The following is a 24,175-nucleotide window of genomic DNA, read 5'->3' on the forward strand; positions in this document are numbered from 1 at the left end:
GGAGGATAAGTGGCTTAGATAGTGTGTGTATTAATCTATACACTCTTGATAATGTTATTTGATTTTTTTTTATATAAACTTTATTAAACAGTAACAAACTCTGCAGAGACTTTCAGCAATCCTGAACTGCCTAATTGGAAACACATAAACTAGGAAGCTGTATATAATCATCTAGCCATGAAATGCATAGAAATGTAAACCTTGTTTCTTGCAGAGTACACAGAAATATGTGTGAATGTGCATTAGCAGAGCAGAGAGAGTGATTAGTCTCAGCACTCAAAACTTCTTGTTCTTATGAAATATAATGTTCAGCTTCAGTTGTTTCTTTACAGATTATTTCCAGTAATAGAGGCAGGTCAGCTCAGGTTGTGAGTTCAAATACATGAAAGAGTAACTCATGTACCCAAGCAGTTTTCCAATAAACTACCTATTTACTCTTACTCGACTGATGTCCTTATTAATACTATGACTTGTACTAAATTGTCACTGTGTCACTGCACCTTCACTTGTCATTCAGTGATAGAAATGATATAAAAAGGTCTGTTTGAGATGGCTTGTGGTAAGTATGTGTTGATTTATGTACGCAGTTTGCTCAGTGCTAATAAGATGGCTATAAGCTCACATTATTTATGAGCTAAATTAACCTCATAGCTCCAAAATACAGAAGCAAACTTCAAACACTGAACATGTCTTGGCCAATCAGCTACATATAAGATAAGGGGAAAATTGGCTCCACTTGCTTGCCTTTATTGACTTTACCCAATTTTCTCTCTCTCTCTCTCTCTCTCTCTCTCTCTCTCTCTCTCTCTGTGTCTCACTATGTCTCTCTTTTCCATCCAGACTTGGTTGCTGTCCAAGTGTGACTGGCCATGAGGGAGTGGTGGTACAGCAGTAGGTTTGGGGTATCCCTGCAGTAAGGTGGACTCTGTTGATAATGCCTTCTGCGCAGTGGTGGCTTATCTCCCACCTTATGGGTGCTCAGCGAGGGGGGTGTCAAAATGTAACTTTTCGTGTCGACCCGCGCTACGTGACCATGCTATGGCGTCAGAATGGGTGTTCCCGCTTCTCGTCGCACTCTCTCTTTTCTATCTATCTCTCTATCTCTCTCTCTCCCCCCTGCCCTCTTCTCTTTGTACGCTTTCTCCCAGTCTTGGGTCACTGCTGTACTGGAAAGCAGTTCAAAGCGTTGCTGTGGACCCCTGGACCCTAAAGGCCCTCCAGAAACACCTGGACACAGGTAAGGGTGTGTCCGTTTCTCCACTATCTCTTCATATGTGGATGTAATTGTGGAATTCAGTGAATATATCTTCAGGAAAGATTGTACTGCCAACTGGTCATGGGGGCACACTGAACTGTGAATTATTATTCAGTTATTAATATTAAGATTTCTTATTTACTGAGAAATAATCCAAACTACTATGAACCTAATGTATAAGGTACGTATTTTAGAGGGTGAGAAGCTGAGATGTGGACCCACAGACGGACCTTTAGGTTTTAAGTGGTTGAATTTTTTTGTCTAAACATAGACGCTGCTAATACCATAGTCAGTAGCATAAAGTGTAAATTCACTTCATGAATGGGAAAATATTTCAGGTCAGATCTAACATTATCATCATACTGACCACAGATACACAAGTCAAATGTATTAGCTTTTAACTAGCAATTTTCACACAATATAGCTTGCATCCAAAAGATGCCAGCAAATCTTGTTAGCAAATTAAATTTCAAAACTCATATGAAGTTAATTAACAAAATTATGAAAGTTTTAAAAGTTAAGAAAACGTTTATATATATATATACATGTGTGTGTGTGTATATATATATATATATATATATGTGTATGTATGTATATATATATATATATATATATATATATATATATATATATATATATATATATATATATATATATATCGTTGCTGTCGGAAGAAAACCTTGTATCACCATTTTTGGCATTTTTCAGTTTTAGACATAATTTAAAAGTGTCTGTTACTCTTTACATTGTTTGTAAATTTAATGATGAATGGCCTAAAAGAAATCACCCAAAATGACATGGGAAAAATTCTGGTTCCATTGACTTACATTGAAAGTGAAGCATGTTTTTTCTTTCTCCTGTAAAGTTACCATTTTGGAGATACAAGATTTTCCTCCGACAGCAGTGATATATATATATATAATGCACAAAAATGCACTGTGTGTGCATTGTGTTCATTAAAATCAATAGCATTTTTAACTTTAGCAACTTATATTTGTCTGGTGTCTCTTACAAATTGGTTGTTTTACCATTTGGGTGTGCTTGAGTGTGCAGTTGAGCACAACTTGTGTGTGTGTGTGTGTGTGTCCGTGTGTGTGTCCATGTGTGTGTCTGTGTGTGTCCGTGTGTGTGTGTGTGTGTGTCTGTGTGTGTGTCTGTGTGTGTGTCTGTGTGTGATAATTTCCATATCTATACAAAGGTTTGTCATGCAGAGAGCTGCACTCTTGGCAAATTCTGTAGACACCCTATCAATTATATTAACATATTCTGTCTTTATTTACATTAGACTAACACCATGTGGATGCATAATCAAATATTTGTTACTGCAAATGCAGTATGAGTGTTTGTTTCACCTGAATGCGTGTAAGTGGGAAAAATATTTATTCAAGAGATAAAAACATAATCTTAGTTCAATTTAAGTTTAATTAATCTAAAAGCTCATTGATTGTTCTTCTTGGATGAAACACTGATGAAGGTGTAGATTGACACGAGGGCTGAGTTGTACTCCTTTTCTCTGAAGTTATATATGTTCTTTAAAGACAACACTTGTCTGAGTTCTGCTGCCATGCTAGTGACTGCTAGGCTGATAGGAAGGGCAGAGCAGTTTTTATCAGACGAGACCACATATGGCATAAGAAAGGTCCCCTGCTAGGTCTACAGTGGGAGCTCATCTTTGCACAAACAGCAGCATAACAGATAAAACAGTAGCATTTGTATGCAGGGAGGGTGTGTTCTAGAGTAAAGTGTGAGGTACATGCTTAAACCAGTGACTCAAACCAATGACTTAGTACTGTAATTAATGATGATGTCATGCTTCTCCAAGTGACAAATTCACAGGTTCATCAAATGTAGGTAACAAATGTATTTAAGGTTTCATCTCTCAGATCTTAACAAACTAACGGTTAAACTACATGGACATTGAATTGATGATGCAACTCAATCCATCAATCTACCAAGAACATATCTCTGCACATTTTAATGCACAAATATTGGTTAGTAGCTGAATTTAATATACTAGGTAAAAAATATTTAATGTGGCCTGTGCTAAAGCTATGGCACATTGTCATTTTATGTTTTATTCTTTCTAATATGTTAAAAGTCAACAAATAAATTGAAAATGTGCACCAAAATTTGCAGAAAAGGACTTGTTATTTTATTTTCACTTTAGAAAATCAACAAAGCCTGGAATTTGACCAGGGGTGTTCAAACTTCTACATACAAGCCATCAGTGTTTGAGGAATTACTATTGAAACAGTTTGTTTCTGCAGCGTACAAGTACAATGAACAAGTATATGAATAAACTTTTCTACAATAATATATTATTAATTAAATAATTAATAATATATTAAATAATTATTAATATATTATTAAAGTAAACTGAAGGCTGTGCTGATGCATGATACTGTCTCATGAGCAAAGAATCTCCACACGATGTTGATTAACAGTGACTGAATGAGAAAATAAATGAGAAGGCCTAACGCTCTTTGGCTTGTATTCTGTGTTGGTGTGTATGCAGGTTCTGTGTGACGTTTTCTGAGATTTCTGGCAGAAACAGAAGACCGAGCACAGTCCCTACTGATGGAAGCTGTTCTAAATTTTGAGGGGGTGAGGAAAGCGCTGAAGCACTGTCCTGTAGAATAGTAAAGCTGTCTAACTGCACCTAACCCTCTTTTCTGTTCTTCTATCAGGACAAGGACTTGTCCTATGAGGACAATGACTCCTCTCTAGGCTCTCCATTCACCCTGTGAGTATCTTATCGGCATGCAAACAAACAAGCGTTAGTCTTTACATTTTATTTAGATTCCTTCATTATTATTTCAACCACATGTTTGCATGCAATGAAACAAAATGGTGAGTCTAACGTGTAACATATGACATGCAAAACAAGATAAGACACAGTGCACATGACTAAGTATCCAAGATTGTCTACCAGTAGATACAACTATATGAAAAAGTTTGGGCGCCTGAGTGAAAATAAATACATGACCTTTACAGGGCACACAATTTTGTACATTTTAATGCACAGTTAATGTTTATAAGCTGAATGTAACATATTGGGGTGGGGTGGGGGGATAAAACATAATGTGGCATATGCAGAAGTTACGGCACTTTTAAAATGATTTATGTTTATTTTTTTCAATACGTTAAACTCTGCAAATAAATAGAAATAGCCATCCCTGTAGAGGATATGTTAACTTATTTTTACCTAGAAAATCAACAAAATGTAATTTAACCAAGGGTGTCCAGACCTTTGCAAATGACCTTACCACTTATTGTTGGCAGTAATACAGTGACACTAGTAATAGTGTTCACTTTCTAGTAGCAAAGCAAAAGTCACTACTTAGTAGTGTGATGGGTGGAATGTGAATAGCAAGGGTCTATACAGTAAGAACTACTAATTATAGAATGATATGTTTCATTCTGTTATTGACTTGCCAAAAGTTGACAAACTAGACAACTTAGCAGCTATGAGTTCACTGCGGTCAGAAGCCTTTTTCTCTGTAAGATAACACAAATGTTTGCTAGTAGTGTTGCGCCCTCTCATCTTAAGAGACAGTACTGCCTTCTGATAAGGAGAGCTTTGATAAGGCTTGGAGGTCTCAATGGCTTTAGCTACAACTGCAACTGCAAAAGAGGAACCAAGAAAATTTGGGGGGAGGCATTCAGGGGGTATTTATTGCTTTTTTAAGATGAACAGCAGCATCATCCCAGTGATGCAGACTGACCACACGCAAATAATGATGACCAGTGTCTATCCTGTTCTATAAAATGTAAACAGATTGAGCCAATAGTACAAAGAAGAGGACAACAATAAGGTCAGAAATACCCCCAGGGCTTAATTTGAAAGGGGTCCAAGAGGATGTCATCTCATGATTAAAGAAGAGATCAAAATCATCCCTCTTGTAGAACGACCCCCCACTTTTCCTTCCCTTTTATTGCTGTTACTATGAAGCATGTTTTGATTTCATCCATATTTGGGATTTAAGTGCTTTAAGTGTTTTGGATGTATTTGGAGCACCCCCACTTCTTCCTACTTCCATTTCAAAGAGAGCCCACTATCCCCCCTTGAAATGTTGTCAGTCACTCAGTGTGCTCTGAATGTACAAGTTGTAAGTACCAAACTGATCAATTATCACTCATTTAATATGATTTCATTTTATAGAGAAATTAACACCACGTTGTCATTAAAATGCATTAATTAATATTTTTTAACCTCCTAAAAAATCATATTACATCTTTAATCTAAGAGAGCAAAGAATCAATGCTGTATATTTAAGCTCCGCATTAATGCATGGTTGAGCTGGATCTCTGAGAAACCCTGCACTCTACCGGCGCTGAAATGAGTCTTGTGCTTAGTGATTATAGATTGAAGTGAAACTTTGGTAAAAATAAATAAATAAATAAATAAATAAATAAATAAATAAATAAATAAAATGTACTTAGTTTCTTTTACTCCAAGTTTAGGTGTTCAGCTGAGACAGATTTGATGCCTGAAGTCTTTAGTTTTGCACTAAAGCTGTGAGGCTAATGTACCTAACAAGAAGCCGAAGCAGATGCCCCAGCAATTAATGCTCCACAGACTGTATGCCTAAATCATCAAACAACGTCCCAAAAAAGTCTATGAGGATTCAGGCAATTGGTGTACATAAGCGTCAACTTCTTACTATGTAGTGGAAAATGTTAGCTACATTAACTTTGTTAAGCACTGAATAATCATAATGTGACAGAGCTGAGTTTGTCTCTCATAAGGCAACAAAGTGCATTATGTGTAAGTTGTGGTGGGACTCGAACTTCACTCCTGAGCGTTGTTTTCACTCTCTGTTCTCTGTCGCCCCCTGCAGGAGTCCAGTGGGACAGACAGGCAGTTATGACCTGGAGCAGGGAAGGCAGAAGGAGGAGGAGGAGGAGGAGCAGGAGGAGCAACCTGCTGAAAGCTACGCTCTCTCTATCATTCCCAGAAGTGTAGACGGTAAACAAAGCACACAAACTAAATCTCTGAATCTCAAGACAATTCAACTCAATCACAGTTCTTTAGAAAACAGGTTGATCAGAAAAATCAAACACAAGCTACTGGATCTCCTTCTGATGAGGTGGAAAACTTGTAATTAATTATTGTTGAACAATATATAATGTAAATAAATCATAAACACAACAAAATGGTATTGGCCTATAGCTTCCTGAGATATTGGTAAAGTGAAAAGTAAAATATTCATGCTTCTGTTTTTAATATGGAGTATACTACTCCCTCAGAAGTGACATCACAACACTTTAAACCTTACCTCCACAGGATAACTCAGTAATGACTTTTGAGCACTGAAGTATAAACAAATGAAGTTATAGAAGATCAAGTTTAAGCGTCCCACTTTACTAGTATTCAACCTATTTACAGTAATTCTCAGTAGTCTTTGCGTAAGGTTCCCACCCCTGGTCCCGGGGTTCTCCCTCTCCTGCATGTTTTTGTGTTTCCCTCTGACGCTTCCACTTCAAGACTAGAAAAGCTTGCCAATGAACTTTTTAGTCTGAGGTGGGAACCACTGGGTAAAGGTAAGGGTTACAATAAGGTTTAGAGTTAAGTTTAGGATTATGCTAATATGTTAAACTGGATCAGGTTTAGAGGGTGAGCTTAGTTTAGGGTTAGTGAAATGCCAATGCAGTGTTAATGGATAATTATTTAAATGTAATTTAATGACAAAGCAATAGTTTAGCAAAAAAAAAAAAAATCAAATGTGGGTAATTTTCCTTTTTTCCGGAATGTAATCCATCAGCCAGGACATGTATTTGTATATTCATTTAGTAAATTCTCAACTTCTTCATTGTCACTTGTTAGGCCTCTTAGTAGAGTTCTGTGCAGGACTGTTTTTTCAGTGCCAGTCCCGTCCGTTCTTGCAAGATTTCATCCCACTCCTGCAGAAAATTGAAATCATTTGTTGCGTGCCCACCCACAACCGAAACTTTTTTGGACCACTTTTGCTCACACAGTTCTGCTGAGGCAAACTGATATCCAATATCTGACATAGCATATTCACAATACATTATTCTCTGCTGAAATAGCACAGTAGTCATGGTCATCAGGCTCACTGTGAAGTAACATCAAACGCCATTTATTCCCAGTAAACGCAAAGCAAGAATTAAACCTCAGAATGGTTATTTTTGGTGTTTTGCTGGGTTTGGCAGCCATTATCATGTAAACTACAAGAATTTCAACGTTGTTCATGTGAACAAAATCAAATCACATGTATTGAAACATATATAAACATATATAAGGGGGAAAAAAAAATATATATATATATAATAAAATATGGATTTTTTCTGTTCTCCATTGCATTGCTTTGTATTTGCTGCCACTCATTCTGTATGCCTTGTCTTTCAGCTGCCTGGAACACTAACACAAATGCCACCACCAGAGGTGACGCTCAGGTGAGCACATACCACAGCCCCACCTAATACACCACCATACATCTATCACACTTCAGTTGGAACTGAACTGATCCCTTATTGTACATTTCTGTTTTTGTCAGGCGTATGTGGAGCTGAACGAGCTGCTGGGGAACAAATGGCAGGAGACTGGCCGCTGGGCAGGCTATGAGGAGTCCTACAATCCAATCACTGGTGCATGGGGGCCCTCCCATGTCTCTTACCTCACTTTCAAAAGCCTTATCCAGCTCCGCAAGGTCATGAGCACAGGTAAGAAATGAGGTGGTTTGCCAAATCAATTTAAGATAAGCCCACATCCATCCATCCATCCATCCATTTTCTAAGCCGCTTCTCCGTCAGGGTCGCGGGGGGATGCTGGAGCCTATCCCAGCAGTCTTTGGGCGAAAGGCAGGATACACCCTGGACAGGTCGCCAGTCCATCGCAGGGCAGACAGACAGACACAGACAGTCACTCACACACTCACACCTAGGGGCAATTTAGCATGTCCAATTGGCCTGACTGCATGTCTTTGGACTGTGGGAGGAAACCGGAGAACCCGGAGGAAACCCACGCAGACACGGGGAGAACATGCAAACTCCACACAGAGAGGACCCTGGCCGCCCGGCCGGGGAATCGAACCCAGGCCCTCCTCGCTGTGAGGCGACAGCGCTACCCACCACGCCACCGTGCCGCCTGATAAGCCCACAATATATTCTAAATCTAATGGAGCAAATACAAAGTTGATAATATGATGAGAAATAAGGGAAGGAGAACATAGTACCTAAATGAATACTTACAAAACCTCAATGGACTACTTTTTTGAGCATTAATTAAACCTAGTCTTGAAGAATTACCTTGCCAGTGGTGATTCACTTATTATTAAGTATAAGGCCATCTGAAATAAAATACAGGGCACAGCATATGGCATAAGTATGCAATAATCTTTAGAGACTCCATAGACCTTTTACCGAGTGACAGGGCAAGGAGAACAGGCCTTCAGGCAAAATTCAAAAGCGTTAAGAGTAGATGTGACAAGGAGGGGCTTTTAAGTATCATGTAATTCATGTAATTTCTGGTTCCTGCAATAATATGTAATATATTCTATGAAATAACAGTTCTGACTTTGACAAGTTTCTCTTAGAATGGCAAATTTCATATCAAACCACTCTAAATAATTTTTACTTCTGAATGATTTAAGACATAAAACGTATTGCTGAATTTTTGGAAAGTGGAGTTCCTCTTCAAGGATGGTGTATGTGAAGAAGACAATGATACAAATTTCTGGGCTCAGAAGTGCTGCATGGTCATATTACTCTACTACATTTGTGGTCTGGGCCAAATCCAGATAGCCTCAAAGAAAGACAGGCAGTCTTGGGGCAGCTGGAGGTTAGGGAACAAGCCTTGTGACCGGAAGGTTGCTGGTTCGATCCCCTGAGCCGACAGTACGTGACTGAAGTGCCCTTGAGCAAGACACCCAACCCCCAACTGCTCCCCAGGCGCCGTGGATAGGGCTGCCCACTGCTCCGGGTGTGTGCTCACTGCCCCCTAGTGTGTGTGTTCACTAGTGCGCATGTATGTGGGTGTTTCACTGCACGGATTGGTTGGCTAATGATTTCAAATCCAAGAAGAATATATTTGGAAACTACCTATGATAGCTCAATTTGAAACATGCTGCTGTTAAATTTGATTTTCGTCAGATCTGAACTGCTCAGCTTACTAAGCTGGACCACTGATTGCATAGCAAATCTAATTAAAAGTTTAATTAATAGTCTCATAATGGCTGTGTGTAGGGGCGGTGCTGCTGGATGTGGATGAGAGTGGTCTCTCAGGCATTGCTGAGAGGATTGTAAATGAACTTCTGGACAGGAAAGAAATTCGACCATCCGATCGTGAAGCCCTGCTGAAGGCACTGCTACAGAAACGCAGGTAAAATATGCTTAGACCCAAAAATACACTCAAAAGCTATGTTTTTTCTCTTCCAGAAAGTTCCTCTTCATGTAAAAATCACATGTAAAGTATTTTTTTCTGCCCTAAATGTTGCTGATTAGCTCAAATTAGAAGCAGCCAGTGTGAAGCCTAGATTTTGTGCTTTTATCTATTTTTATAGATAACGGTATGTAATACAGTGTCAGAAAGGACATGTGTAATTCTGTCCCATACCATATATCTGAAAAACGGTAAGCAAGTAGAAGATTCATTTTATTTGGTCTTTTTTGCTTTGCAGTCAGACTGAAGGACCTTCAACTGAGACTTCAGGCATTGATATGATTGAGATGGTGCATACCTTCTCCGTCACCAAACAGGTAATCTGTCTCACTCATACAGGCACCTACATACCCAGTCCCTCTATTCATTTATTATTCCTTCTGTCCAAATCATTTTTCCTTCACTAATAGCTTTTCACTAAAAGTTTTTCTACACGTATTGTACATGTAATGGACGTCCATGTAATAACTACTATTACAATTCTGACACTTTTCATGCTTCTCCATTTTTATTCTCTTTTTACTACTATTGTTTACACTGTGTCAAAATTTCATGATGAGTAGACCCACAGAAATGATCCAAAACGACTTAGAATGAAATCTTGTTACTTTAACTTACATTAAAAGATAATATCTTTTTCTCTTCTCCTGTAAAGTCAGTAAGTAAATGTTTCAGAGAAAGGTTTTGTTGCAACAGCAACAATCAGCTATTTATTTTGCTGATGTGGTGCTCTCAATTCCTCCCAATCAGAGAGATACAGCTGATAGCGTAGAGGCATCCATCGTGCTGTCGGGTGAGTACGGAGGATAATGTGGTTACATTTAACCAGCAAAGAAAAAATACATTCAGAAACTCATTCTGTTACTGTATGTGCTCAGGTGTGGTGGACTCCCTGCAGAAGCCAGTAGTGGCATTCATGAGACTGCGGGATGCTGTAGTGATGGACGGCATTCTTGAGGCTAACATGCCCGTGCGCTTCATCTTCGCCTTGGTGGGCCCCAGTCAGAGCGGCATAAACTTTCATGAGAGTGGACGAGCCATGGCCACTCTGCTAGCCGATTGGGTAAGACACAAATGGAGAATAAGGAACAGGGAGGGAATAGTGATGAAGCAGAGGAGCAGACATTTCAAAATATGGCGAACGAGGAGGGAAAACTCTGTTTTCAGAGTTTTCAGTGTTTTTTCAGTGTTTTCAGTCATGCATATCTTATTTATTTGCAGATAAGTGTATACAATTTGGTCACATGTTTCCAATTAAGAAATCAGGAAGCTGTAAAAAAAAAAATCTAATATTTCCGATATGTATACATCAATGAATGAAGCTGCATGATTCTGAACTGACTGCTGAAAGCTGCAGTACCAAGAAGAAAGTTGTACTAAAAATGTAACATCCAGGATTCAGAATTCCATTGTATTTGAAAAGTGTTGATCAAATCTGGAGGCAGATAACTAAACAAAAATCTTTTATGACTATAATTACAGTATATTATCTATCTTTTAATAGGTCTTCAGCTTGGAGGCCTACCTTGCCCAGAATGAAAAAGAGCTGACCAATGCAATCGCTGACTTCATGGACTGCAGCATTGTGATTCCACCCACTGAGATCCAGAGTCTGGCCATGCTTCAGCCCATTGTTAACTTCCAGAAAAGGATACTGCGTGAGAGGCTCCGTCCAGCTGATACTCGCATCGCCTTGGGGCAAAAAGCTAAAGGTTAGCTCTTGTGATTGAGGTTGTGTTGGAATGTATTCTTTTCAGCTGATCTTCCATCAGGTTTGCAGGTTTACTTTGCTTAAACTATAGTTTACTTAAGATCAGCATAAAAGGACAGGCTTGCATAAGATTAAAGTAGAGATTCAAGTAAAATAATTCATGGATGCAGAAAATGCTCAGTGTTAACTTCTTCTCAGGTACCTTTACATTTTTAAATTTACCCTTCATGTACACCTATAATATTTTATTTGTGCTTTTTGCATGAGCAGGACCTGAGAAGCCACGAGAAGATCCATTAGCCCGAACTGGGTATCCATTTGGGGGACTGGTCAAGGACATAAAGCGCCGTTACAAGCATTATGTTAGCGACTATACAGATGCCCTCAATCCTCAGGTGCTGTCTGCTGTCATTTTCATCTACTTTGCCGCCCTCTCCCCTGCTATCACCTTCGGCGGACTGCTGGGTGAGTATAGTTCCCCCTGAAACAAGGGACCAGTTTGAGAACTGTTTTAAAGGCATAGTTTGACAAAAAAAGGAATGTTGTTTTCCTCTTACCCAAAATATAGCCAGTCTGCCATCTATCTATCTACCTATCTATCTATCTATCTATCTATCTATCTATCTATCTATCTATCTATCTATCTATCTATCTATCTATATCTACCTATCTATCTATCTATATCTATCTATCTATCTATCTATCTATCTACACACACACACAAACACATACACACACACACACACACACACACACACACACACACACACACATATATATATATATATATATATATATATATATATATATATATATATATATATATATATATATATATATATATATATATATATATATATAAATAAGACCTTTTTAAAAAAACCTTTTTAAATGTTGTCATTAGTCTCATCATCCTCTCACATTTAAGGAAAGTGGGGCACAAACTGATGTAGATTAATGTTAGAAATATATTTCTCCTGATCATTAGGCTTAAATAGAAGATGGTTTTGGTCATTTTGTATTCCCATATCAGTGCTATCTGCACGTTTTCACCCTGAAGACTATGTTTTTTACAGGATTTAAAGCTATATCCTTTTAACTACTTTCCTGGTAGCTAGCATACTCTTTCAACTAAACCTCCACATCCTGGAACATAAATTTAAACATTCATCAAAATCTTAAAATGAATGTTATTTACACAAAATACATTTTATCATGCTACATTATTTTACTTTTAAGTTAAAAATAATTTCCCATGTTTGACACAACCACTTCCCTCTAATCATATCTATTCTGATGCATATAATTTGTCTGTATTTTTATGTATTTGAAGCATCTACACATACAATTGTATTGAATTAATTGAGTTTGTACCATTTTACCATACTTTGTATCCAGTGTTACAACTCGCCCCTCAGCCTGTTACACTTAACCCTGCTTATACCGTCTGTCTGTTTCTATCTGTCTATTTATCCATCTATCTGTCTATCTATGTCTTGGCTGATCGGCTACAGTTTGGGCCAAAAGAAAAATTGTAAATGTTTGATTTTTTCCCCTAAAATAATTCCTTTTTCCTCCTGTACTTTTTGGTTTACTGGCCTTTAACCTCTTTTTTTGTGTGTCCTAGCGGATAAGACGGAGCATATGATGGGTGTGTCTGAGCTGATGATCTCCACTTGCCTGCAGGGAATCATCTTTTCCCTGTTTGCTGCACAGCCTGTATTGATCATCGGCTTCACCGGGCCGCTGATGGTGTTTGAAGAAGCTTTCTTTGAGGTAAATAGAACTAGAATTATTCTTGAAACCCCTGGTGCAGGTGGTTCATTTAAATGGTGGATTTAAACTATTTCAATTAAGCATCTTTCCATCTCCTTCATCTCATTTGTTCCATGCTTTCCTGCATTCCAATTTGTCATAGTGTTCGTGTCTGTCTGTCAGTTCTGTAAGTCCCAGGGCGTCGAGTATATTGTGGGACGGATCTGGGTTGGCATGTGGCTGATCATCATTGTGTTGATCGTGGTGGCAGTGGAGGCTAGTTTCTTGGTCCGCTTCATCTCTCGTTTCACCCAGGAGATCTTCTCCATCCTTATCTCCCTTATCTTCATCTATGAGACCTTTGCCAAGCTTATGAAGGTACATACATTGGTCCAAAGTAGTAACATTCAGAGAAACATAGTGTTAAATAATCTTACCATACCATAACTTGCAACTTCCTTCTTTGCATATTCATTTTTTCTTACTTTCTGTCCTTTTATCTTCAGAAATGTAAAGCTTTATGGACAAATGTTGATAGCAGTTAATCATAGCTCATGATGTTAGCAGTAAAGCATAGCTCATAATGCTAGCAGTAAAGCATAGCTCATGATGCTAGCAGTTAATCATAGTTCATAATGCTAGCAGTTAAGCATAGCTCATAATGCTAGCAGTTAAGCATAGCTCATGATGCTAGCAGTTAATCATAGCTCATAATGCTAGCAGTTAATCATAGCTCATAATGCTAGCAGTTAATCATAGTTCATAATGCTAGCAGTTAATCATAGCTCATAAGTCTAGCAGTTAATCATAGCTCATAATGCTAGCAGTTAATCATAGCTCATGATGCTAGCAGTTAATCATAGCTCATGATGCTAGCAGTAAATCATAGCTCATAATGCTAGCAGTAAAGCATAGCTCATAATGCTAGCAGTAATGCATAGCTCATAATACTAGCAGTAAAGCATAGCTCATAATGCTAGCAGTTAATCATAGCTCATAAGTCTAGCAGTTAATCATAGCTCATGATGCTAGCAGTAAAGCATAGCTCATGATGCTAGCAGTTAATCATAGCTCATGATGCTAGCAGTTAATCATAGCTCATGATGCTAGCAGTAAAGCATAGCTCATGATGCTAGCAGTTAATCATAGCTCATGATGCTAGCAGTTAATCATAGCTCATGATGCTAGCAGTTAATCATAGCTCATGATGCTAGCAGTAAAGCATAGCTCATGATGCTAGCAGTAAAGCATAGCTCATAATACTAGCAGTAAAGCATAGCTCATAATGCTAGCAGTAAAGCATAGCTCATGATGCTAGCAGTAAAGCATAGCTCATGATGCTAGCAGTTAATCATAGCTCATGATGCTAGCAGTTAATCATAGCTCATGATGCTAGCAGTAAATCATAGCTCATAATGCTAGCAGTAAAGCATAGCTCATAATGCTAGCAGTAATGCATAGCTCATAATGCTAGCAGTAAAGCATAGCTCATGATGCTAGCAGTTAATCATAGCTCATGATGCTAGCAGTTAATCATAGCTCATGATGCTAGCAGTAAAGCATAGCTCATGATGCTAGCAGTAAAGCATAGCTCATAATACTAGCAGTAAAGCATAGCTCATGATGCTAGCAGTAAATCATAGCTCATAATGCTAGCAGTAAAGCATAGCTCATAATGCTAGCAGTAATGCATAGCTCATAATACTAGCAGTAAAGCATAGCTCATGATGCTAGCAGTTAATCATAGCTCATGATGCTAGCAGTTAATCATAGCTCATGATGCTAGCAGTAAAGCATAGCTCATGATGCTAGCAGTAAAGCATAGCTCATAATACTAGCAGTAAAGCATAGCTCATAATGCTAGCAGTAAAGCATAGCTCATGATGCTAGCAGTAAAGCATAGCTCATGATGCTAGCAGTTAATCATAGCTCATGATGCTAGCAGTTAATCATAGCTCATGATGCTAGCAGTTAATCATAGCTCATGATGCTAGCAGTAAATCATAGCTCATAATGCTAGCAGTAAAGCATAGCTCATAATGCTAGCAGTAATGCATAGCTCATAATGCTAGCAGTAAAGCATAGCTCATAATGCTAGCAGTTAATCATAGCTCATGATGCTAGCAGTAAAGTATCAGTACAATTATTCTAATTTGGAATTATATGGAAATTAATATGTAACTGGGTAAAGATAGTTAGTAACTTCAAACCTCTAAGTGATAGAAGTGCCCTTAGATTAGTTACTACAGTCATTAGCATTTTTGCTTGCACCATTCATTTTACTGGTCTTTAATGCTTCTCTTCTCTTCTCTTCTCTTCTCTTCTCTTCTCCTCCTCTCTTCTCCTCCTTTCTTCTTGTCTCTTCTCTCCTCTTCTTGTCTCTTCTCTCCTCTCCACTCCTACTCTCTTCTTGTCTCTTCTCTCCTCTTCTTTTCTCTTCTCGTCTCTTCTCCCCACTTCTTTTCTCTTCTCTCCTCCTCTCCCCCATTCTCTTCTCTTCTTTTCTCTTCTCGTCTCATCTCTCCTCTCCTCTTTTTTCCTCTCCTCTCCTCTTATGTATTCTCCTTTTTTCCTCTCCTCTCCTCTGCTTTTTTCATCTCCTCCTCTCTCCTCTTATGTACTCTCCCCTTTTTTCCACTCCTCTCCTCTCACCTTCTCTTCTCCTTTCTGTTCTCATGTACTCTCCTCTTTTTTCTCTCCTCTTCTCTTGTTTCTGCTCTATTCATCTCCTCTCCTCTCCTGTCCTCTCCTCTACTCTACTCTACTCTCCTCTCCACCTGTTACCCCTCTACTTCATCATAGATTTTCAAAACTCATCCTCTGGTTCTGAATTACGAGCATTTGAATGCGACTCTGGATGACCCCTTCCACCCAGTGTATGAGGTCGAAAATGTTACAGACGAGCACGGTAATATTACTCACCAGCACAGTGTGCGTGAGAGAGCGTACCCCAACACCGCCCTGCTCTCTATGTGCCTGATGTTTGGCTGCTTCTTCATTGCCTACTTCTTTCGTCAGTTCAAGAACGGCATCTACCTCCCAGGCCCTGTATGTATTCTCTGTTCTGGCTAATGGAACCTGCCTCTTCTCATAAATGACCTTTTCAATGCTGTCTCAGTTACAACCCCAATTCTAATGAAGTTGGGACGTTGTGTAAAACATAAATAAAAGAATACGATGATTTGCAAATCCTTTTCAACCTATATTCAATTGAATACACTACAAAGACAAGATATTTAATGTTCAAACGGATAAATTTTATAGTTTTTTGCAAATATTCACTCATTTCGAATTTGATGTTCCAAAGAAGTTGGGACAGGGGCAACAAAAGACTGGGAATGTTGAGGAATGCTCAAAAAACACCTGTTTGGAACATTCCACAGGTGAACAGGTTAATTGGAAACAGGTGAGTGTCATGATTGGGTATAAAGGGAGCATCCCTGAATGGCTCAGTCATTCACAAGCAAGGATGAGGTGAGGTTCACCACTTTGTGAATAACTGCGTGAACAAATAGTCCAACAGTTTAAGAACAAAGTTTCCCAATGTGCAATTGCAAGGAATTTAGGGATTTCATCATCTACAGTCCATAATATCATCAAAAGATCCAGAGAATCTGGAGAAATCTCTGCAAGTAAGCGGCAAGACAGAAAACCAACATTGAATGCCCCTGACCTTCGATCCCTCAGGCAGTAAAGCATTAAAAACCGATATCATTCTGTAACGGATATTACCACATGGGCTCAGGAACACTTCAGAAAACCATTGTCAGTGAAAACAGTTCGTCGCTCCATCTACAAGTGCAAGTTAAAACTCTGCCATGGAAAGTGAAGCCATATATCAACAACACCCAGAAATGCCGCCAGCTTCTCTGGCCCGAGCTCATCTGAGATGGACTGACAGAAAGTGGAAAAGTGTCCTGAGTCCACATTTCAAATTGTTTTTGGAAATCATGGACGTCATGTTCAAAAACTTCAAAAGCCAGTATCTCTGCTGGTATGGGGGTGTGTTAGTGTCCATGGCATGGGTAATTTGCACATCTGTGAAGGCACCATTAATGCTGAAAGGTACATACAGGTTTTGGAGCAACATCTGCTGCCATCCAAGCAACGTCTTTTTCAGGGATGTCCCTGCTTATTTCAGCAAGACAATGCCAAGCCACATTCTGCACGTGTTACAACAGCGTGGCTTCATAGTAAAAGAGTGTGGGCACTAGACTGGCCTGCCTGCAGTCCAGACCTGTCTCCCATTGAAAATGTGTGACACATTATGAAGCTCAAAATACAGCAACGGAGACCTCAGACATTTGAACAACTGAAGTTATACATCAAGCAAGAATGGGAAAGAATTCCACCTACAAAGCTTCAACAATTAGTGTCCTCAGTTCCCAAACGCTTATTGAGTGTTGTTAAAAGGAAAGGTGATGTAACACAGTGGTAAACATGCCCCTGTCCCAACTTCTTTGGAACGTGTTGCAGGCATCAAATTCAAAGTGAGTGAATATTTGCAAAAAACAATAAAGTTTATCCGTTTGAACATTAAATATCTTGTCTTTGTAGTGTATTCAATTGAATATAGTTTGAAAAGGATTTGGAAATCGTTGTATTCTCTTTTTATTTATGTTTTACACAATGTCCCAACTTCATTGGAATTGGAGTTATACAATGTTTACTTCTTTCACTCCTCTCTCACAATCAAGCACACCATCACTATCCATAAGCCTGTGTGTGTGATTTGTTTGTTGAATCTACCTTTTTCCCCACATAGCTGACTTTGATCATTCTTCATATACTGTAACTGTTTTCTCACAGAAACCTACACACCATTTTCCGTCATTGTTCTTGAATTACTGCTTTTCCCCAGATTCGCCGCATGATCGGAGATTTCGGTGTGCCCATTGCCATTTTCTTCATGATTGCCGTTGACATCAGTATTGAGGACGCCTACACACAGGTCAGGAAAATGATGTTCAGAATTGATTCATCTCACTTGTGTAAAATCAGGAAATGTAGGTTTCTATCTAGATTATTGCTCCTGTTCTGAGATGTGGCTTTAGATTAACTACAGCATGATGCTGGCAAGACTGAACTAACAGGATTAATATTTCATACAAGCAACCTGGACATTTGCGCTACAATAAAAATGTCCAGCACCTACCATTTGTGAACAGTTCAGCCAAAAGCCGCATGACAGCAAATGGTACAACTTACGCCTTAGGTGATATTACATGTAATATATATGCATCAAAGTAAGTATGATTACTGAAAAGAGGCTGTGTCACCCATTGCAAATTTAAATGAATTCTTTTTAATTCATATGGGGGATATCAAGTTCTCTCATCATTTACTTTTTGGAAGCTCAGTTGTAATGCTGTTAAAACTACCACCACCTTATTGAGGCTGTACTTTACCCTGACTGGCTCTCACTTTGGGTTTTGAATTCTGTAAATTATTCAAACAAATTAGTAATTGAAAAATTATTACAATGAAAAAAGTTATTTTATGGTACAAAAAATGGTCTTCAGGATGGATCTCAAGAAATTATTGATTGCTGTCCAAATTTGCAGATGTTGTTGCTATTGAAATATGAGCATGTGCTACTTGAACCTGTTTAACTACATAAATCATTTTATTAGTCTTTAAAAAAAATGATTTATGAGTGTAGCTTATCTTAGTTATAGTACTATGATGTAGCCTAAGAGTTTACATATGTATAATATAGATGGTCTTGTTAGTTTTTGCAGCTTATTGCAATAAGAAAAAAGATCATTTGATTCTTAAATTTAAATATTAATTTTATTTTCAGCTGAAACAGGATGGTATGATGCATCAGTGTGGGCTAGTCAAATCTGTTACCGTACATACCTTACATATATTTTCTCTCTCACACATTTAGAAACTGGTGGTGCCACAAGGTCTGACTGTGTCCAACACTTCTGCCCGAGGCTGGTTTATAAACCCCTTGGGAGAGAAAAAACATTTCCCCATCTGGCTAATGTTTGCCTGCTTCGTGCCAGCTGTACTGGTCTTCATTCTCATCTTTCTTGAGTCTCAGATCACCACGTGAGTAGCAACATATGGGTGAAAGTAGACTAAAGCAGAAGGACTCCTTCAGCCTACTGCTGACACATCTCTCCACCCAGGAACACTAACACATGACATATTAAAAACATTTGGCAAGTGTGATTTTATTAGGGGTGTAAAAGTGCATCTGAAGGTGATGGTTCAGGTGATGCATCAATTTTAGAATGCAAGAATGAATTCTAATCAATCATATTGATGTTCAATAAATTGTGCACTCCTTTATTTATACACTGTTATTTTGCTGTTTTATATCCAATTTATTTGATGTTAGAAAAATCTGGCTGTATTGTTTTTATTACATAGGTTGCTTAGGCATTTTAATAGTTACTTTGCAAATAATTCTGAATTGTACCAAAACAATCAAATAGATTTAAATTGTGATGAGATTTGAGATTTCATGATGAGTTAAATCATTTTTTAAAGAATGATCAAATGTCCCTTACAGATTGATTGTGAGTAAACCAGAGAGGAAGATGTTGAAGGGCTCTGGCTTCCATTTGGATCTGCTCCTCATTGTGGCTTTGGGTGGAGCATCCTCCGTTTTTGGCGTCCCCTGGCTCAGCGCTGCAACAGTGCGATCCGTCACCCACGTCAATGCACTCACTGTTATGACCAAAGGCCCAAAACCTGAGGTTGAAAAAGTGTTGGAGCAGAGGATCAGTGGAATGCTTGTGGCTGCTTTAGTTGGTGAGTTTAGGATCAATTCTCAACCATGTTTTTTTAGAGAGAGAGTAAAGGAAATTTTATTTTTGTAGTGCTACCTTCTACTCAAGAGCATTATTATTAGCTTTACTTGTAGAAAATGAACGGGAAGGAAATTGCCCCAAACCTTGCACATTTTACCTACAAACTGACAAAAGTACAGCCAAAATTTTGACTTCTAGGTGGCTGCTACTACTGTTTTATGTGATATTCTTTTGACCAGTTGTTTGGATAACAGTATGTCATACAATGTCAGATAGCGCATAAGCAAGTGCATTTGATGCAAGTGTGAGATATTGTAGGTATGCAGTTTACACTATACTAAACTGGAGGCTGTAAGCTATCATTACTTATCATTACATTAGCCTCATAGCTCTAGCGCAAAACTAAAGAAGGAAACTTCAGACACTAGACATGTCTAAGGTAAAACATGTTAATTCCATTTTTGGACAAATCATTACTTTGAGTTCTTTGAAGCAACATTATGCAAGAATTGGTATTTGCTCTTGGGCTCCCCCTACAGTTGCAGAGTATATTTCACATTGTACCCCCCACCTCCATTTATGTGTGAATTTATTGACAAGCTGAAGGTTATAGAGTCTCAATCCCCTTCACGTGCACACTACAGATTACACTTGCGATTTCTATGTTTCTATGTGTAAGCAACCGAAATCGCAAGTGTAAACTGTAGCCTGTGTAATGCGCATTCATGCAAAGGGGAATCAGATTTTGCCAGCAATACAACACAGGACAAGAAAGAACCATGTAGACTTTCAAGGTAGAGTAACATTACAGGATTTTATTACAGGTGGTTACAAACTTTCGAGGATTATGCGGCGTGAGATGAATGAATCGCTTTGCATGCTAGCCTAAAACAGGACTGAGGTTAGATGACTTTTGGGCTCTGGAAAAACTACAAAACTCCACGAGACAGGGATGACACAGATAAAGTTACAGCGTACATCACAGTCTTTACTAAATAACACTGGCAGGAATTTACACTGTGCTGTCGGATTTTTGTTGTTTTTCCATTAGCTGTGAGACTGTCACGCATCCTTTTATCTCTTTTAGTTCTCCAACGAGTAAAAGCCCGTTCGAGATTTACTCTTGACTGCTCTTTTTATCTTCCTCGCTTCTGCCAACAACATCTTCTTCGGCCTCTTTGCAGCCTTTGCCATGATGTCCATACTGGGAATACTAGAACTAATTTCTTATAGCTAGATGAAGAGCCATAGTTGTCGGTGTATGACATGGCGCTGTATAGTGTTAAGCAGTTCTCACAAGAGGTTTCGTGCTCGCTCATTTAAAGTTACACAGCTCTGTAGCAGGTGTTCTGGGCCTGGAGTGGCAATTACAGAGATACCATTCTTCCTAGGATAAGACAGTGTACCACCAACATGATTTTGAAGCTGTTATTTTAAGGAAAAATTGTTACATAATGTTGCTTTAAATTGAGTTGATTATCCGATTATAAATATCCAATTGATGCATTTTCAACAGTTGGTCTTTAGAACTGTGTCTGTTTCTTTTTTAACCCCAGGCATATCCATTCTCATGGAGCCTATCCTGAAGCAGATTCCCATGACGGCTCTGTTTGGTATCTTCCTCTACATGGGTATCACCTCTCTGAGTGGCATTCAGCTATGGGATCGCATGCTGCTCTTGATTGTGCCCAAAAAGTACCACCCATCTGATCCTTATGCCACTCGAGTATGACTACATTTATTGTCTTTCTATTTTAATTGATCTTATTTGTGGGTTACTGCAAGTGAAAATGTTAACACCTGAGACATTGCATGTTGTTCTAAATGAGGATTTGGCCTAAAATGTTGTTTTAAGACAAAATAATACCAGAGGAAATCTTTTTACAATTTACTTTGATTTTAGCTTTATCAGCATTATATATAAAAACTCAGAAAATATGTGTAGGTTTACTGGTCATTTTTGATAGTAAATAAAATGGCTGTATTTTCGCTGTAGACATCATAAACCCTGGTTCCTCTCACCACCTCTACCGTGAACTATTTCACATCAAGCCACATCTCAGTTGAATTCTGCAGGAATTTTGAAACAAAAAAAAAAAAACAGTGGAAAATCCCTCTAAGGAGGTCATGGAGACATTTCTCCAGAGAATGGCTGGGTCCTAGACTAGGCCAGAATGAAATATTTAGGTAAACAGAGCTGTTATTTAAATGTAGTTCAGTTTTAGATTTATTCTTTCAAAACAGTCACAATAAGCTTTTTTCTTGCATCCCATTCCTAATCTTATTACTTTCTCTATTTCCTCTCTGCTCCTTTTTCTCCCTGTTGCCTTCCCAGGTTCAAACCTCGCGAATGCACCTCTTCACCGTGATCCAAGTGGTGTGTCTAGGAATCCTGTGGGCAGTGAAGATGAGCAAGGCCTCACTCGCCCTGCCCTTTATCCTCATCCTCACCATCCCTCTGCGCATGCTCCTGACCGGACGCCTCTTCACTGTCCTCGAGATGAAATGCGTAAGTGACTTTCTGACCTCTAGGCACATGAGCATGTCAGTTACGCTACACTGGAATTACTGGTAGAAAACTAGTTTCATAGATTTCCAATCAATTGTAGGAAGCTGTTAACAGGTTCAAAAGTTGTGGAAGAGACTAGAATGATAGACGGAGGAGGGATGATTCCATAATTATATAGAAACCTGTATAACATTTAGAGAAAGCAATAAAATAGCTTGCATTTGAAAACCTGGGGGTATTTACTTCTGCATATTCTAAGCCACTTCTCATTCTGGGTTGTGAGGAGTGCTGGAGCCTATCCCAGCTGTCGGGGTATTTACTATAAATAGATCATTATTTTCTACCATTTATCATATATCATTTGATATTACCTTCTTGTTGCTCCCAAAACATCTAAAAGTACATTCTGAGTTCAGTTCATAATATTTCAATCTACACTGTGTAAGTTATCGTTGAATAACAGCAGTTATTATTTTGAATACTTAGCTTTCTGTCAGGTTACTGTAAATGTGATGTTGTATTTCATTGCAGCTGGATGCCGACGATGCCAAAGTGGTTCTGGACGAGGAGCCGGGTATGGACGTATATGATGAATCTCCTTTCCCATAACTGACTCCTTGCTGTTCACTGACCGTTTGAACTCAGGGAGCAGGCAACAATTCTGACAAGTGCCTTTCTGAAACTATCAAGTGAATTACAGCTTACACCAACAGGAACTTTCAGCTGATAGTGTTCAAAACTGTTCATTCATGATTTGTTTAGCCCCTTGCTGATTTGCATATCATTGCTGTGCAAAGAAAACCATGCATCTCCATGTATGCATCATTTTAACAGCTGTCCTTTATGTTGTATGAAAATTTTATGATGAATGGACCAATAGAAATGCTCCAAAATCACTTGGAATAATATCTCTTTACATTAACTTACATGATAGGGTAAGTGGGCCTTTGCCTTCTCCTGTAAAGTTCCATTTTAAAGATACTTGTTTTTTTGTTGGACAGCGATGAAATCCATTTTGATCATTGGCCTGACCATTATTATACATTCCATGCCATGCTTTTCCATGCTTTTTCCCTAATGGACTGTTTAGCTGTATTTAGGTTTTTTTTTTTTTACTTTATTTTGGTTTTGCAAATTGTGAAATCTATTATCTTTTGTTCATTATTTTTAGTTTCAGCATCAGCTTAGTCCTATGCTGCCAGTGTGTGTGACTGAATCTAGTATTATTTTCTACATTAACAGTTGCCAAAATATCACATTGTGCCTCCATGATTTGTCCGAATTATTGTTTTCACCATTATGTTTCAGGGCAAGATCACCTCTGTAAATATCTTAGGCCTGAAGTTCCATGAATCAGCATTTGAATAGATCAGATATTTGAGTGGGTTTGAATAGTGATGCATGTACATTTGATTTTATTGTTATGCTTACTTGATGATTGATTCTGTTTTCGAAGTCATTTAACTATTAAAATTGTATTATCAAATAATCTAACTGGACTGCTTATTATGGAAAAAGACTGGTCGTGTGAAGCGTTTGCACTGTGGGCTGTCATATCGCTGCCCTGGCGCTGATTGTGTTTCACTCTGCTGTGACAAGCCGCTGAGCGCCTGTCACTCCGCTGATATTCTAACGAGGCTGCGCGCTCATTGGAAAATCGTTTGTTTTCACCAAATCACAACGACTTGATTGGACGATACAGGTGACGCCCACAAACAGGCAAGGTGGAGTTGAATGATATTAAAGGACGAAAAAAAGATGTAGCTGTCAAACTGAC

At 38.5% G+C, this 24,175-nt stretch overlaps 1 protein-coding gene across 1 annotated transcript; it reads left to right on the forward strand.

Moving 5' to 3' along the window:
* Positions 1 to 1,051: 1,051 nt before the first annotated feature.
* Positions 1,052 to 23,889, forward strand: slc4a1a (solute carrier family 4 member 1a (Diego blood group)). The gene is made up of 21 exons (XM_017685961.2): positions 1,052 to 1,237; positions 3,771 to 3,859; positions 3,943 to 3,998; positions 6,097 to 6,224; positions 7,626 to 7,672; positions 7,774 to 7,939; positions 9,461 to 9,596; positions 9,895 to 9,973; positions 10,407 to 10,449; positions 10,535 to 10,719; positions 11,161 to 11,368; positions 11,638 to 11,832; positions 12,995 to 13,143; positions 13,306 to 13,500; positions 15,925 to 16,170; positions 17,984 to 18,073; positions 19,016 to 19,182; positions 19,649 to 19,890; positions 21,446 to 21,615; positions 22,225 to 22,398; positions 22,930 to 23,889. The coding sequence occupies exons 2-21, from the start codon at positions 3,833 to 3,835 to the stop codon at positions 23,005 to 23,007; spliced, it is 2,781 nt and encodes a 926-aa protein (XP_017541450.1). The 5' UTR covers positions 1,052 to 1,237; positions 3,771 to 3,832; the 3' UTR covers positions 23,008 to 23,889.
* The last annotated feature ends 286 nt before the right edge of the window (positions 23,890 to 24,175 follow it).

Source organism: Pygocentrus nattereri, chromosome 14, assembly GCF_015220715.1.
Source record: "Pygocentrus nattereri isolate fPygNat1 chromosome 14, fPygNat1.pri, whole genome shotgun sequence".
Taxonomy (NCBI): Eukaryota; Metazoa; Chordata; class Actinopteri; order Characiformes; family Serrasalmidae; genus Pygocentrus; species Pygocentrus nattereri.

What these genes read in the sequence shown, in the direction of transcription:
- slc4a1a (XM_017685961.2), top strand. Translation starts at nt 3,833, where the DNA reads ATGGAAGCTGTTCTAAATTTTGAGGGG. An exon ending in CCGCAAGGTCATGAGCACAG is followed by an intron (nt 7,940 to 9,460) that starts GTAAGAAATGAG and finishes GGCTGTGTGTAG; the next exon opens with GGGCGGTGCTGCTGGATGTG. An exon ending in GCATCTACCTCCCAGGCCCT is followed by an intron (nt 16,171 to 17,983) that starts GTATGTATTCTC and finishes GCTTTTCCCCAG; the next exon opens with ATTCGCCGCATGATCGGAGA.